Source organism: Heterodontus francisci, chromosome 1, assembly GCF_036365525.1.
Source record: "Heterodontus francisci isolate sHetFra1 chromosome 1, sHetFra1.hap1, whole genome shotgun sequence".
NCBI lineage: Eukaryota > Metazoa > Chordata > Chondrichthyes > Heterodontiformes > Heterodontidae > Heterodontus > Heterodontus francisci.
In genome coordinates, this window is record NC_090371.1 from 190140780 (window position 1) to 190155279 (window position 14500).

The following is a 14500-nucleotide window of genomic DNA, read 5'->3' on the forward strand; positions in this document are numbered from 1 at the left end:
TTGAAAAGTAGATTACACAAATTGCATCCAATTCAGTTCAAATGGTTTGGATTTTTATATTGCAAGGTAAACTCTCCAATGCAACAGGTGCCTTCAGGGGATGCAGTTGTGAGTAATGTTCTCCGATGTTCCAAGGATAACCAACACAGTAATGTGGGAGGACTTGAGTTTTCGGTGCCAGCCCACCAACCGAGTACCAGTGGTAAGTTACTTGTTATCAGAAGAGAGTAAAGTTTGTAATCAGACTGGGGAATAAAAATCTGTGGTAGAATAATTCATTAAAATATCTATAAATTCCAATCAAGTACAAGAATGAATGTTATTGTATGCAACAACCATCAGCAATTAATACATAAACTTGTCATCTATAAATATATTATAATAGACTAATTGCCTCTGAAATGTTTTGAGACACTAAAGGCATTATATAATTAAGGATTGTTGTTGTTCCATTCATTCAGTTTGTATTAAAACTGTTTCAAGCATTAACTGAAACAAGTTTGTAATAAGATTGTTTATGATTATGTATAGGTTATACATGCTGGTTGAAGAACAACCCAATATCAGATGATTATTTGTTATTCCCTTGAAAACCCAACTGTCAGTTATAATTACCCATGGGTTTTATTCTAGAGAGGTAAATGACAAAATAAATAAACCACCTGATCACTATTTCCTGATTTACCTCATCTCTTTTATTCTTTTCAACACCTAATGGTATCCTGTATTGTTCTCCGAGGCCCCCAATCTTGGTTTCTAAATAAGAGAGAACATCTGTAATTGAGAGTAGATTGGTTGACAACCATTTATTTTAGTGATTGTGACACTGGCTAATGCTGGTATGGATAGACAAATTTGTGAAGTGCCATGTATGAACACAAAGCCCAAGGCTTTGTGTGTTTTTGTCTGAAGGCGCAGCCCCGGTGCAAATATTAGATTGAAAAAGGAATGAATGAAATGCTATTACCTCTTGACTCAGGTGAAATTCTAGTTATAATTTGATTGAAAACTAATTTCAGCATTGGACAACCATATTCTCATGCTGCATAGTAATGGGAGGTACTTGCAGGATCAAAGCTTGACATTCCCTCACACTTCAGTAACTGCAGTGGTAAGTTTTGTGCCTTATGGTCACAATCATAGAGATTGTCATTCATGACTTTGGTGAGGGTTGTGTTAGGTCAATGTATTTTGTTGAATGATAATTTTCTTTAATCCACTGACTGGAGATCTGAATTTATATATTTTTAAAAAGACATTTTTAAAACACAAGTAGCGCAAAGTCATCCTTTCAGCTTAAGATGATCATCTAGTTTGCTGCACTGCATCTTACATTGCAAAGGACTGAGGAGAGAGACGAAGTGTCTGTGCATTTCCCAGCAAGAACCAAGACCGAGGAAGTTTAAGGGAACTGTTTGTTCTCTTTCTTTTAGCAAGGAAAAGAAATACTGCTAAATGCTATGTTTGAATCACTGAGTGACTGTCATGTGACAAGCTCCTCCCCATCCGTGGTTTAAAGCTGGTAGTTTCTCTGCAGCAGAGGAGAAGCAACTGGACTCTGACATGGGCAGACCCTAAGTGGGGGACCCTCTCTCTCTCTGTCTCTCTCTTTGTCTCCATTCCAGCTTGAAAGTTTTCAAATCCTGCTTGTTGACTGAACACCTTTGCGTACTTCGGCTACAATTCAGAAACCCTGTTGGAGGAAATCATTCACATCGCTATCTCCAAAGAGATCATCCGAACCAGTCATCTGCCTCTTCAAGCTAAAAGCCTCCGGACCACCGAATTTGGCTAGAAGCCAGCCAAATCACCAAACCCTACAGTCTGTACACCTTTTTTTATGGACTGTAGCTCAACCAATCTACCTTTCCCCACTCTGTAATATTTATGTGTCTGTAAACCTAATGTGTCTAATGTGCGTTTGTGTGAGAGTGAAAGTTGGCACGTTGTTTATTATTTTTATTAGTTCGGTTTAGGTACAATAAAGTTAACCTCTTTCTTTGTTAACTCAAGAAAACTTGTCCAATTGGTTCTTTTTATGATTGTAGCAAGTAAGTAATCAAACACCTACTGAATTGGCCAGTACATTCACTTTAAGAAATAATTAATCCTGTTGTGGTCAAACAAGGAGAGAGAAAAGATGGAAGCCCTTTGACCCCTCCTCACCTGACTGTAACAGTTGTTTTGGTAGAAACCTGATGGTAGAGATTTAAACAGGATGTTGTGTGAGAGCTGGATACAGATCTGGGAGCTGACATGTTCAAGAACTTTGGAGATGAAAGGGAAGTGTGATAGTTTGCAAGGACAGAGGGGTCAAGGATGTTTATTTAGAGGAGGCTGATTATGGCAGTTTTGATAGTTTAAGGAACAGTTACTCAAAAGACAGAATCATTTACAATGTCAGCTAGCATGGGGTCCAGGAAGGGAAGTTAGGTGATTAATATTTTAGTGGGGATAGGGTCAAGGGAGCAGGAGGTGCATCACATGGATCAAATGAATTTGAAGAATGTATACTGGCGCATGCCAGTATAAATTTGCCCAGGCATGCGCCATGGAGAGGTCACTCCATAGTTGCCTCACAGCGACTGACACAACACGGAAGGTAGCAGTTACGGGTTATAAGTCCAGATAAATTGGCGTAGAAACTGGGCGCCACGGGTTGCCTTTGTCGGTGGGAGAGGTCATTGCACCTCACTGGACAGCTACCGCCCGCCTCAAACCGGGCAGCCCCCGGTCAATAAGGTTCTGTCCCGCCACAGTCTGCCTGCTTCAATGGGTGCTTGGAGCTCAGGGTCATTGCCTGAAAGGGTGGACTGCAACACCGCACCAAACAACATGAAAAAAGGAAAGAAGGTACCAGCCCTTCGCTTTGCAAGCTGGAATGTCAGAACTATGTGTCCTGGCCTGTCGGAAAACCTTACACAAATCAACGATTCTCGGAAGACCGCCATCATTAACAACGAGCTCAGTAGACTCAATGTGGACATTGCAGCACTTCAGGAGACTCGCCTCCCCGCGAGTGGCTCTCTAGCAGAGCAAGACTACACCTTCTTCTGGCAGGGCAGGGATCCTGAAGAACCAAGACAGCATGGAGTGGGCTTCGCCATCAGAAACTCCTTGCTCAGCATGATAGAGCCTCCCTCAAATGGCTCGGAACGCATACTGTCCATCCGACTGCTCACCACCTCTGGTCCAGTACACCTACTCAGCATCTATGCTCCAACACTCTGCTCCCCACCTGAAGCTAAAGACCAGTTCTATGAACAACTCCATAACATCATTAGCAGCATCCCCAACACCGAACACCTATTCCTGCTGGGGGACTTTAATGCCAGGGTTGGGGCCGACCATGACTCATGGCCCTCCTGCCTTGGGCGCTATGGCGTTGGAAGGATGAATGAGAACGGGCAGAGACTGCTTGAGTTGTGTACCTATCATAACCTCTGCATCACCAACTCGTTCTTTCACACTAAACCCTGTCACCAGGTTTCATGGAGGCACCCAAGATCACGTCGTTGGCACCAGCTAGACCTCATTGTCACAAGGCGAGCCGCCTTAAACAGTGTTCAAATCACACGCAGCTTCCACAGTGCGGACTGCGACACCGACCACTCCCTGGTGTGCAGCAAGGTTAGACTCAGACCAAAGAAGTTGCATCATTCCAAGCAGAAGGGCCACCCGCGCATCAACACGAGCAGAATTTCTCACCCACAGCTGTTACAAAAATTTCTAAATTCACTTGTAACAGCCCTTCAAAACACTCCCGCAGGGAATGCTGAGAACAAGTGGGCCCACATCAGAGACGCCATCTATGAGTCAGCTTTGACCACCTACGGCAAAAGTGCGAAGAGAAATGCAGACTGGTTTCAATCTCATAATGAAGAGCTGGAACCTGTCATAGCCGCTAAGCGCATTGCACTGTTGAACTACAAGAAAGCCCCCAGCGATTTAACATCCGCAGCACTTAAAGCAGCCAGAAGTACTGCACAAAGAACAACTAGGCGTTGCGCAAACGACTACTGGCAACACCTATGCAGTCATATTCAGCTGGCCTCAGACACCGGAAGCATCAGAGGAATGTATGATGGCATGAAGAGAGCTCTTGGGCCAACCATCAAGAAGATCGCCCCCCTCAAATCTAAATCGGGGGACATAATCACTGACCAACGCAAACAAATGGACCGCTGGGTTGAGCACTACCTAGAACTGTACTCCAGGGAGAATGCTGTCACTGAGACTGCCCTCAATGCAGCCCAGCCTCTACCAGTCATGGATGAGCTGGACATACAGCCAACCAAATCGGAACTCAGTGATGCCATTGATTCTCTAGCCAGCGGAAAAGCCCTGGGAAGGACAGCATTACCCCTGAAATAATCAAGAGTGCCAAGCCTGCTATACTCTCAGCACTACATGAACTGCTATGCCTGTGCTGGGACGAGGGAGCAGTACCCCAGGACATGCGCGATGCCAATATCATCACCCTCTATAAAAACAAAGGTGACCGCGGTGACTGCAACAACTACCGTGGAATCTCCCTGCTCAGCATAGTGGGGAAAGTCTTTGCTCGAGTCGCTCTGAACAGGCTCCAGAAGCTGGCCGAGCGCGTCTACCCTGAGGCACAGTGTGGCTTTCGTGCAGAGAGATCGACCATTGACATGCTGTTCTCCCTTCGTCAGGTACAGGAGAAATGCCGTGAACAACAGATGCCCCTCTACATTGCTTTCATTGATCTCACCAAAGCCTTTGACCTCGTCAGCAGACGTGGTCTCTTCAGACTACTAGAAAAGATTGGATGTCCACCAAAGCTACTAAGTATCATCACCTCATTCCATGACAATATGAAAGGCACAATTCAACATAGTGGCTCCTCATCAGAGCCCTTTCCTATCCTGAGTGGTGTGAAACAGGGCTGTGTTCTCGCACCCACACTTTTTGGGATTTTCTTCTCCCTGCTGCTTTCACATGCGTTCAAATCCTCTGAAGAAGGAATTTTCCTCCACACAAGATCAGGGGGCAGGTTGTTCAACCTTGCCCGTCTAAGAGCGAAGTCCAAAGTACGGAAAGTCCTCATCAGAGAACTCCTCTTTGCTGACGATGCTGCTTTAACATCTCACACTGAAGAGTGCCTGCAGAGTCTCATCGACAGGTTTGCGGCTGCCTGCAATGAATTTGGCCTAACCATCAGCCTCAAGAAAACGAACATCATGGGGCAGGACGTCAGAAATGCTCCATCCATCAATATTGGCGACCACGCTCTGGAAGTGGTTCAAGAGTTCACCTCAACTATCACCAGTAACCTGTCTCTAGATGCAGAAATCAACAAGCGCATGGGTAAGGCTTCCACTGCTATGTCCAGACTGGCCAAGAGAGTGTGGGAAAATGGCGCACTGACACGGAACACAAAAGTCCGAGTGTATCAGGCCTGTGTCCTCAGTACCTTGCTCTATGGCAGCGAGGCCTGGACAACGTATGCCAGCCAAGAGCGACGTCTCAATTCATTCCATCTTCGCTGCCTCCGGAGAATACTTGGCATCAGGTGGCAGGACTATATCTCCAACACAGAAGTCCTTGAAGCGGCCAACACCCCCAGCTTATACACACTACTGAGTCAGCGGCGCTTGAGATGGCTTGGCCATGTGAGCCGCATGGAAGATGGCAGGATCCCCAAAGACACATTGTACAGCGAGCTCGCCACTGGTATCAGACCCACCGGCCGTCCATGTCTCCGCTATAAAGACGTCTGCAAACGCGACATGAAATCGTGTGACATTGATCACAAGTCGTGGGAGTCAGTTGCCAGCATTCGCCAGAGCTGGCGGGCAGCCATAAAGACAGGGCTAAATTGTGGCGAGTCGAAGAGACTTAGTAGTTGGCAGGAAAAAAGACAGAGGCGCAAGGGGAGAGTCAACTGTGCAACAGCCCCGACAAACAAATTTCTCTGCAGCACCTGCGGAAGAGCCTGTCACTCCAGAATTGGCCTTTATAGCCACTCCAGGCGCTGCTTCACAAACCACTGACCACCTCCAGGCGCGTATCCATTGTCTCTCGAGATAAGGAGGCCCAAAAGAAAAAGAAGAAGAAGAAAAAAAGATACTGGGGGATGGGAAAGATCTTAGAGTGAGCTGGGGGTTTAGATCTGGACTGAGGAGAGCCTAGTGGAAGGTTGGCATGTTGTCAAGGGGATGAGGAAAGCAGAAAAGGCAGTTGAATGGATTGTGTCTATCTTGGCGTCAAAAGAATTCTATGAGTTCCTCGCACTTACTGTTAAAGATGAGGGTGAAGGGGGTAGGGGACAAAGATTTAAAGACACAGTTGATGATGGAGGAAAAATGCTAATGTTATGTCACCCTTGTGTGCGAACGTACAAATTATAAGTATCTACTCAATAATGAAAGGCTGAACTGTGTTCACAACCTATATTGGTAGAGTTATGTTTCTGAAGAGAATCTTATGTTCATATTCTTGTCCTTCACAGGAAATGAAAGGCCAAATCATTTTGTGGATAATGGAGTATCAAGAATTCAATCAGCTTTCAGGCTAAAAACTCCACTTGTTACAATGCCAACAACAGACAAATGCATCGACCAGCCTCTCGCTTCAAGTTCTTTTGAAAGCCTTTCAGGTATAATTGAACCAGATCAGCTTATCCAGCATTCAACTATTTACTCAATGAATAGCAAACAAGGAGATTTACATGACTATTCAGAAAATAGAGTCAGGCCTGAGTATGTGAACAGGAGCTGTGAAACTTCTAATAATGCTGATGCTTACATCCGAGAACTTGCAAAACCAATAAACCTTCAAGCAACTTTACAAACTAGGGCTAGCAAATGGCTGAAGTATCAAATCACAGCACCACCCAATCCAGTATCTCAAAATAGCGGTAGCCATGGTGAAGATGATCATATCTTTGGTACAGGAGGAATGTTTGAAATGGCAGCATTTGAGGAAAGGGATGGAAAGGCACTTACAATCCAGGAAAATATAAATGATTCCCTTTCTATGCAGCTGATAAAAGACAAACTGATCAAACAGCATGCAAGTGTATTAGGAGTAAATGAAACCTACTCTTTGCCAAACACCAGTTCAATCCATAAAGGGCACAATGGACTGAGAAAAACAAATCATCATCTTGAAAGGAAAGATTCTGAGGTAAGTTACTAGTTTTAATTGTCTTTGTAACTTTATTTTTACATTACCATTGTGTTCGAGAATTTTTCTGTGTATTTTCTCTATTTTGAATACCTAGTGATAATGTTGCTTGTAAAATTGTAAGATGAGAATGATAAAAAGGACATTTTAGGCATTTCAGCAAGAAAATACACAATGATTCGGTTCTCAGTGTTCAGTTCTCTGTTCTTTGTTGCAGGATATCTCACTGTCAGAGTTGTGCTTTCCAAGAGCAGATGTTTCACAAGGAACAAAGGTTCTAAAGAGACAAGTAATCATCCCAGCTACCTTCCTCAGTCCTAACCATTACAAACAGGCCTTCACAGCTGTAATCACAGGTATAAATAACATTTTTGGACACTAAGGGAATCAAATGTTACAGGATTGAGTGGGAAAGTGGAGTTAAGTTAAAAGATCAGCCTTGATTATATTGAATGATGGAGCAGGCTCGAGAGGTCTACTCCTGCTCTTATTTCTTATGTCCTTAAGTCACTTAAAAAGCTTCGAAGTTGACACTAAAGCTATGCAAAGTCGGCTAAAGATTAGTTAGTTGCACCGCAGTAAAGCACTGTCATTTTTAGTTTACAAGTCCTGCGATTATCAAAACTATCACTGATAATCCCTGATTATAAATTAGATTTAATGGTTTAAATAAGATCCAGTTGACCATCTCTTTCCCTGATGGCTCAATGGATAAATGTGGAACTGAGCCTCACTGACCAGCAATAATTCTCAGTCTGTGCTGAGCTAACTATCTTGGGTGGAATGGCAGTAGGCCATTGCATTTGGCCTCAGAAGCCCAGGGTGAGAAAGTTACAAAAAAATTAAATTGGTCAGCACTGCCAGTCCTGGTTGCTATCCAATAGCTTTTGCTAGAAATGCAGGTGTGGATGTCAGTGCAAAATAGGATTGGGTTTGCTTGCAATGACTTCCAAAGTTGAATAGCCTGTCAGCACTCCCTGTCCAGTCTCAGACATGAAGCATGCTCATTTGGGTGACTTACTGGAGAGCCATCCCTGGCAGTGGCCCTGTACTTAACTTGAGTTACTGCCATCAGGAAAGGAGGAATGATAAAACTTTAAAACATTCAGGGCTGAATTTTACTGACCCCCTGACTTTTTTATTTATTTCCAAAATATACTTTATTCATAAAAATCTGTAAAAATTACATTGCCAAACAGTTTCCAAACAGCACCAAAAAATACAAACATTGCAAGGGAGATCAGTTTCTTTCAATACTGTCATGAGTTTCTTCCCAACCCTTCCGTTTCACAATTGTCATGTCAATTACAGTTTTACATTTACAGCAATTCAGAATATTAATGATACAGTTCGAGGGGTTTCCCATGGATCCAGCCCCTCAGTCCAGCTTGGTGGGGGAACCTTACACAGTGGTCTTTCCCCATTGAGCCTTTGCTGCGGCTGCCCCAAGCTTTAGTGCGTCCCTCAGCACGTAGTCCTGGACCTTGGAATGTGCCAGTCTGCAACATTCGTTGGTGGACAACTCTTTGCGCTTGAAGACCAGCAAGTTTCGGGCAGACCAAAGGGCGTCTTTCACCGAATTGATAGTCCTCCAGCAGCAGTTGATGTTTGTCTCGGTGTGCGTCCCTGGGAACAGCCCGTAGAGCACAGACTCCTGTGTTACAGAGCTGCTTGGGATGAACCTTGACAAAAACCACTGCATCTCTTTCCACACCTGCTTTGCAAAGGCACATTCCAGGAGGAGGTGTGCGACCGTCTCTTCCCCACCACAGCCAACGCGGGGGCACTGTGCGGAGGGGGCGAGACTTCGGGTGTGCATGAAGGATCTGACGGGGAGGGCTCTTCTCACCACCAGCCAAGCTACATCTTGGTGCTTGTTTGAAAGTTCTGGTGATGAGGCATTCCGCCAAATGACTTTGACGGTCTGCTCGGGGAACCATCCGACAGGATCCACCGTTTCCTTTACCCGTAGGGCCTTGAGGACATTCCGTGCAGACCACTGCCTGATGGACCGGTGGTCGAAGGTGTTTTCCCGCAGAAACTGCTCCACGAAGGATAGGTGGTACGGCACGTCCCAACTGCACGGAGCGTTCCGCGGCAATGTGACCAGGCCCATCCTTCGCAACACCGGGGACAGATAGAACCTCAGCACGTAGTGACACTTGGAGTTTACGTACTGGGGACCTACACACAGCTTGATGCAGCCGCACACGAAGGTGGTCATCAGGATGAGGGCCACGTTGGGTACATTTTTCCCGCCCTTGTCCAGAGATTTGAACATCGTGTCCCTCCGGACCCGGTCCATTTTAGATCCCCAGACGAAGCGGAAAATGACCCCCTGACGTCTGGGATCATGGTGGGGGGCCTGGAAAATGCCTCGGGGAGAGGCCCGCCACAGGCCTTGATGCTGGGAAGGTCCAGCCCCATATTGCTGGTGGCGGCGAGGCCTTGTGGTGGCCCCCTGCTGCTTGGCAACGGGGCTGAAATTTAAATATGTTAATGTATGGTAATCAATGAATTAATGCCCTACCTCCTGCTGCTGGCTGTCCTGCTCCGATATTCAGGTAGGTTGCCTGCACTACCGCGCCTGGTTGGGAGCAGTTAAGTTTTCAGGGCTGGTGGCGGGGTGGTGGGGAGCTGGGTGAAACGTTTTCGATTGGTCTAGGGGGTGGTGGGCGGGGTAAAGTTCATAGTTTATAAACTTTAGTTGTGTTGGGGGGGAAGATCACGATTGTAAGGCAAGTTTTTGTGGGGAGGGGAGAGGGCAAGTCAGTCATTTGGGGGTGGGAGAGGGGTTTAAATCTTTTATTAAATGGTTTACATGAAATTTATAATGGCTGTCATTTTAAAAATTCAGCGGAAGGCCTTGAAACCCTTTAAAAATGGCGCAGTTGCCGGGGACGGAGCGTCGCCCCCTCCATGTCATCGGTAGGTTGGCGGTGGGGGGACGGGTGGGGTGGTCCTCCCCAGCCATGTAAATGAGCCACCGCGCTTAATATCGCGGCAGCTCCACGGAGTAAATCCTGCTCATGCGCGCTGCCATATTTTATGGCCACCGTAGATTAGGCCTGTGGCAACATAAAATGCAGTCATCTTTCACGATACATGAAGTGTAGTTGACCTATAGAATCACATTTTGCCCCATTCTGTGTGCTAGTATTAGCTCTTCGACTGACTATATCTCTGTAATCCAATTTTCTTTGACTTTTCTCTGTACCCTTTTGTCAACTTCTTTTCATACAGGGAAATAGGGATTTCAAGCTGATAAAAGACCATGGTCCATCTAGTTTGCTTTCCATCATCCCGATAGTCGACAAATACAACAATACTGATCCAAATAGCTTTTAAATAATTTATTTCTGCCTCAATAACCACTTGTGGTAAAGCATTTCATATTTGAATACTTAAGTCTGTCTCCTACAGCTTCACTTTCAAATATAAACTTTCTCCCAAGTGTTGAGAGACCACTTGTTGACAGCCATTGTTATTTCTTTTATGCTGACTGTCAGTCTTCTTCAATGCTAGCCTTCCTAATCTCTATTTTTATTTTCATAGTTTTCTTCTGTGTTTCCTCCCAAATTTATTATGTACCTCTTTTTAAAATGTTATTTTTGCTCTATTCTCTCTATTTATCCATAGAGTCCTGCGCTTTGACTAATCCCTTTAGTTTTAGTCAAAATTTGCGCTTTATCCATCTTGTATTTGTCCAAAAGCAAAACACATGTTTTCACATGTATACTGACTACACCCAGCTCTACCTTACCACCACCTCTCTTGACTCGTCCACTGTTGCTAAATTATCAGACTGCTTATCCTACATGCAGTACTGGATGAGCAAAATTTTCCTCCACTTTATATTGGGAAGACTGAAGCCATTGTTTTCAGTCCACACTCCAAATACCGTTACCTAGCTACCGAATCCATCCCTCTCCCTGGCAACAGTCTAAGATTAAACCAGTCTGTTCACAACCTTGGTGTCACATTTGACCACGAGATGAGTTTCCGACCTCAAAGTCACACCATCACTAAGACCACCTACTTTCATCTCTGTAACATCAACCAACTTCATCCCTGTCTCAGCTCATCTGCTGCTGAAACCTTCATACTTTTGTTACCTCTAAACTTGATTATTCCAATGCAATCCTGGTTGATCTCCCACATTCTACCCTTACCAAACTTGAAGTGATCCAAAACTTTGCTGCCCATGTCTTAACTCACCAAGTTCCGTTCCCCTATCATCCCTGTGCTCGCTGAGCTACATTGGCTCCTGGTCAAGCAACATCTTGATTTTAAAATTCTCATCCTTGTTTTCAAATCCCTCCATGGCCTCACCTCTCCCTACCTCTCTAATCTCCTCCAGCCCCACAACCCTCCGAGTTACCTGCACTCCTCTAATTCTAGCCTCTTGAGCATCCCTGATTTTAATCGCTCCACCATTGGTAGCTTTGCCTTCAGTTGTCTAGAGCCTAAGCTTTGGCATACCTCCCTGGACCTCTCTATCCCACTAAGCTTTTGGTCATCTGACCTAATAAAAACAGAAAATGCTGGAAATACTAGCAGGTCTGGCAGAATCTGTGGAGAAAGAAGCAGAGTTAATGTTTCAGGTCAGTGACTATTCATCAGAACTGGCAAAGGTTAGAAATGTAATAAGTTTTAAGCAAATATAACGAGGGTGGGGGAAAAAGAGAACAAAAGGGGAAGTGTTGATAAGACAGAGGGCCGGAGAGATTAACTGACACGGAGGTCATGGGGCAACGACAAAGAGTGTGTTAATAATGTGGTGAAAGACAGCATTAGTGCAGAGAGGGTGTTAAATGACAGAATAATGAACAGCCCTAGCCAAAAGCACAATCATGAAAAAAACAGTGGGCAGGCACATGGTAAAAAAAAACGATGAAACAAACTAAAATAAAATACAAATTAAAAATAAAAAGGGCCAGTCATGCTCTGAAATTATTGAACTCAATGTTCAGTCCGGTAGGCTGTAGTGTGCCTAATCTGTAAATGAGGTGCTGTTCCTCGAGCTTGCATTGATGTTCACTGGAACACTGCAGCAAGCCCAGGACAGAGATGTGGGCATGAGAGCAGAGGGGTGTGTTGAAATGGCAAGCGACAAGAAGCTTGGGGTCATTTTTCCGGACTGAGCGGAGGTGTTCTGCAAAGCAGTCACCCAATCTGTGTTCTGCAAAGCAGTCACCCAATCTGTGTTCTCCCCAATGTAGAGGAGACTGCATTGTGAGCAGTGAATATAGTGTATTAACTTGAAAGAAGTACAAGTAAATTGCTGTTTCACCTGAAAGGAATGTTTGGGGCCTTGGATAGTGAGGAGAGAAGAGGTAAAAGGGCAGGTATTACACCTCCTGCGATTGCATGGGAAGGTGGCGTGGGAAGGGGACGAGGTATCGGGGTTAATGGAGGAGTGGACCAGGGTGTCGCAGAGGGAACAATCCCTTCGGAATGCTGACGGGGAGGGGAAGATGCGTTTGGTAGTGGCATCACGTTGGATGTGGCGGGAGTGCTGGAGGATGATCCTATGGATGTGTAGGCTGGTGGGGTGCAAAGTGAGGACAAGGGAAACACTGTCATGGTTCGGGGAGGGAGGGGAAGAGGTGAGGGTAGAGGTGCGGGAAATGGGCCAGACACAGTTGAGGGCCCTGTCAACTACAGTGGGGGGGAATCCTCAGTTGAGGAAAAAGGAAGACTTGTCAGAAGCGCTGCTGTGGAAGGTAGCATCATCAGCGCAGATGCATCAGAGACAGAGAAACTTGGACAATGGAATGGAGTGCTTACAGGAGGCAGGGTTTGAAGAAGTGTATTCGAGGTAGTTGTGGGAGTCGGTGGGCTTATAATGAATATTAGTGGACAGCCTATCCCCAGAGATGGAGACAGAGAAGTCGAGGACGAGGAGGGAAGTGTCGGAGTTGGACCATGTAAAGGTGAGAGAAGGGTGGAAAATGGAAGCAAAGTTGATAAAGTTTTCCAGTTTGGGGCAGGAGCAGGAAATGGCACCGATACGGTCATCAATGTACCGTCAAAAGAGGGGGCCTGAACAGGACTGGAGCAAGGAATGTTTGACATATCACACAACAAGACAGGCATAACTAGGACCCATGCGGGTACCCATGGCAACACCTTTTATTTGAAGGAAGTGAGTGGAGTTGAAGGAGAGGTTGTTCAATGTGAGAACAAGTTCAGCCAGGTGGAGGTGGGTGGTGATGGATGGGGACTGGTTGGGTCTCTGTTCATGGAAGAAGCGAGAGCCCTCAAACTGTCCTGGTGGGAGATGGAGGTGTAGAGAGATTGAAAGTCCATAGTGAAGAGGAGGCGGTTAAAGCCAAAAAACTGGAAATTGTCAAAATGACGTAGGACATCGGAAGAGACTGGACCGGGGAGAAAAGATAGAGTCAAGATAGGAAGAAATAAGTTCAGTGGGGCAGGAACAGGCTGAAATTCCTCGTCTAGTAATTGTTTATGTGGCTCAATGTCATTTTTTGTTTTGTAATTCTACTGTGAAGCCCCTTGGGACATTTTATTACGTTAAAGGTGCTAAAAAAATATAAGTTACTTTATTTCAATATGTGCCATGCAGATATGCTTTTTTCTTCCAGCCAGGTGTTCTGAGCATGGTCCTCTTTTATGCTGCTGAAATTAACTGATTTCTAGTTTCATCTTTGGCTTCTCTTTTTCTGTATCTATTTCAATGTGAACCTCATTAGGTTCTGTACATTATATCAAAAGTGTCCTCCTACTTTCAGATCAATTACATTCCTTGCATCATTTGTCAGAACCAGATCTAGCACTGCATCATTATTTGAACTGTCATGCTGCCAAGAATGAGGCACATTAATTTTAGTCATGAACATTGATTTTAAACTGTTTCTGGAGTGAGGGGAGGACTTGTTGAACAGATCAGCCGTGGCTGGAAAAGACATTTGCATATTAACAGACAGTGTTTGGAAGGACAAAGCAGCCGTTCCCTGTCATTCAACCTACAATGGACTTTTGATCACCAGACGTTGAAGGTGGGGGAGCTCACATTCCAGGTTGACTGCTAAGATGGCCAAATACACAAACGGACATGGTCAAACAGCTAGTCACAAGAATAACCTGCTGGGCAACCTGGGTTTTTTTTTTATTTGTACAAATGTTTTGGGCAGAGTGTGTGTTTGCTCCTGGACTGAGAATATCTCTCTCCTGTCTGCTCCCATCTCTTTCTCACAAGCCTCTGAATCCACTGAAGACACATGAACCCCAAGAGAGAAAAGTGTCCTACAGCGAACAAGGTTTAAGAAGAATGCTGGGCCCCAATGAAAAGCAAGATCTACCAACAATCAAGGACTCTACAGTG

At 45.2% G+C, this 14500-nt stretch overlaps 1 protein-coding gene across 4 annotated transcripts in view; it reads left to right on the forward strand.

Annotated features, from left to right (window-relative positions):
- LOC137374008 (5'-3' DNA helicase ZGRF1-like) overlaps positions 1-14500 on the forward strand; it is a 170655-nt gene that overhangs the window by 49712 nt on the left and 106443 nt on the right. For all 4 annotated transcript variants that reach the window (XM_068039758.1, XM_068039787.1, XM_068039778.1 and 1 more), the window contains 3 exons: positions 67-202; positions 6476-7152; positions 7370-7508. In XM_068039758.1, coding sequence (XP_067895859.1) covers positions 67-202; positions 6476-7152; positions 7370-7508 — 952 coding nt within the window. The remainder of the gene's footprint in view (positions 1-66; positions 203-6475; positions 7153-7369; positions 7509-14500) is intronic.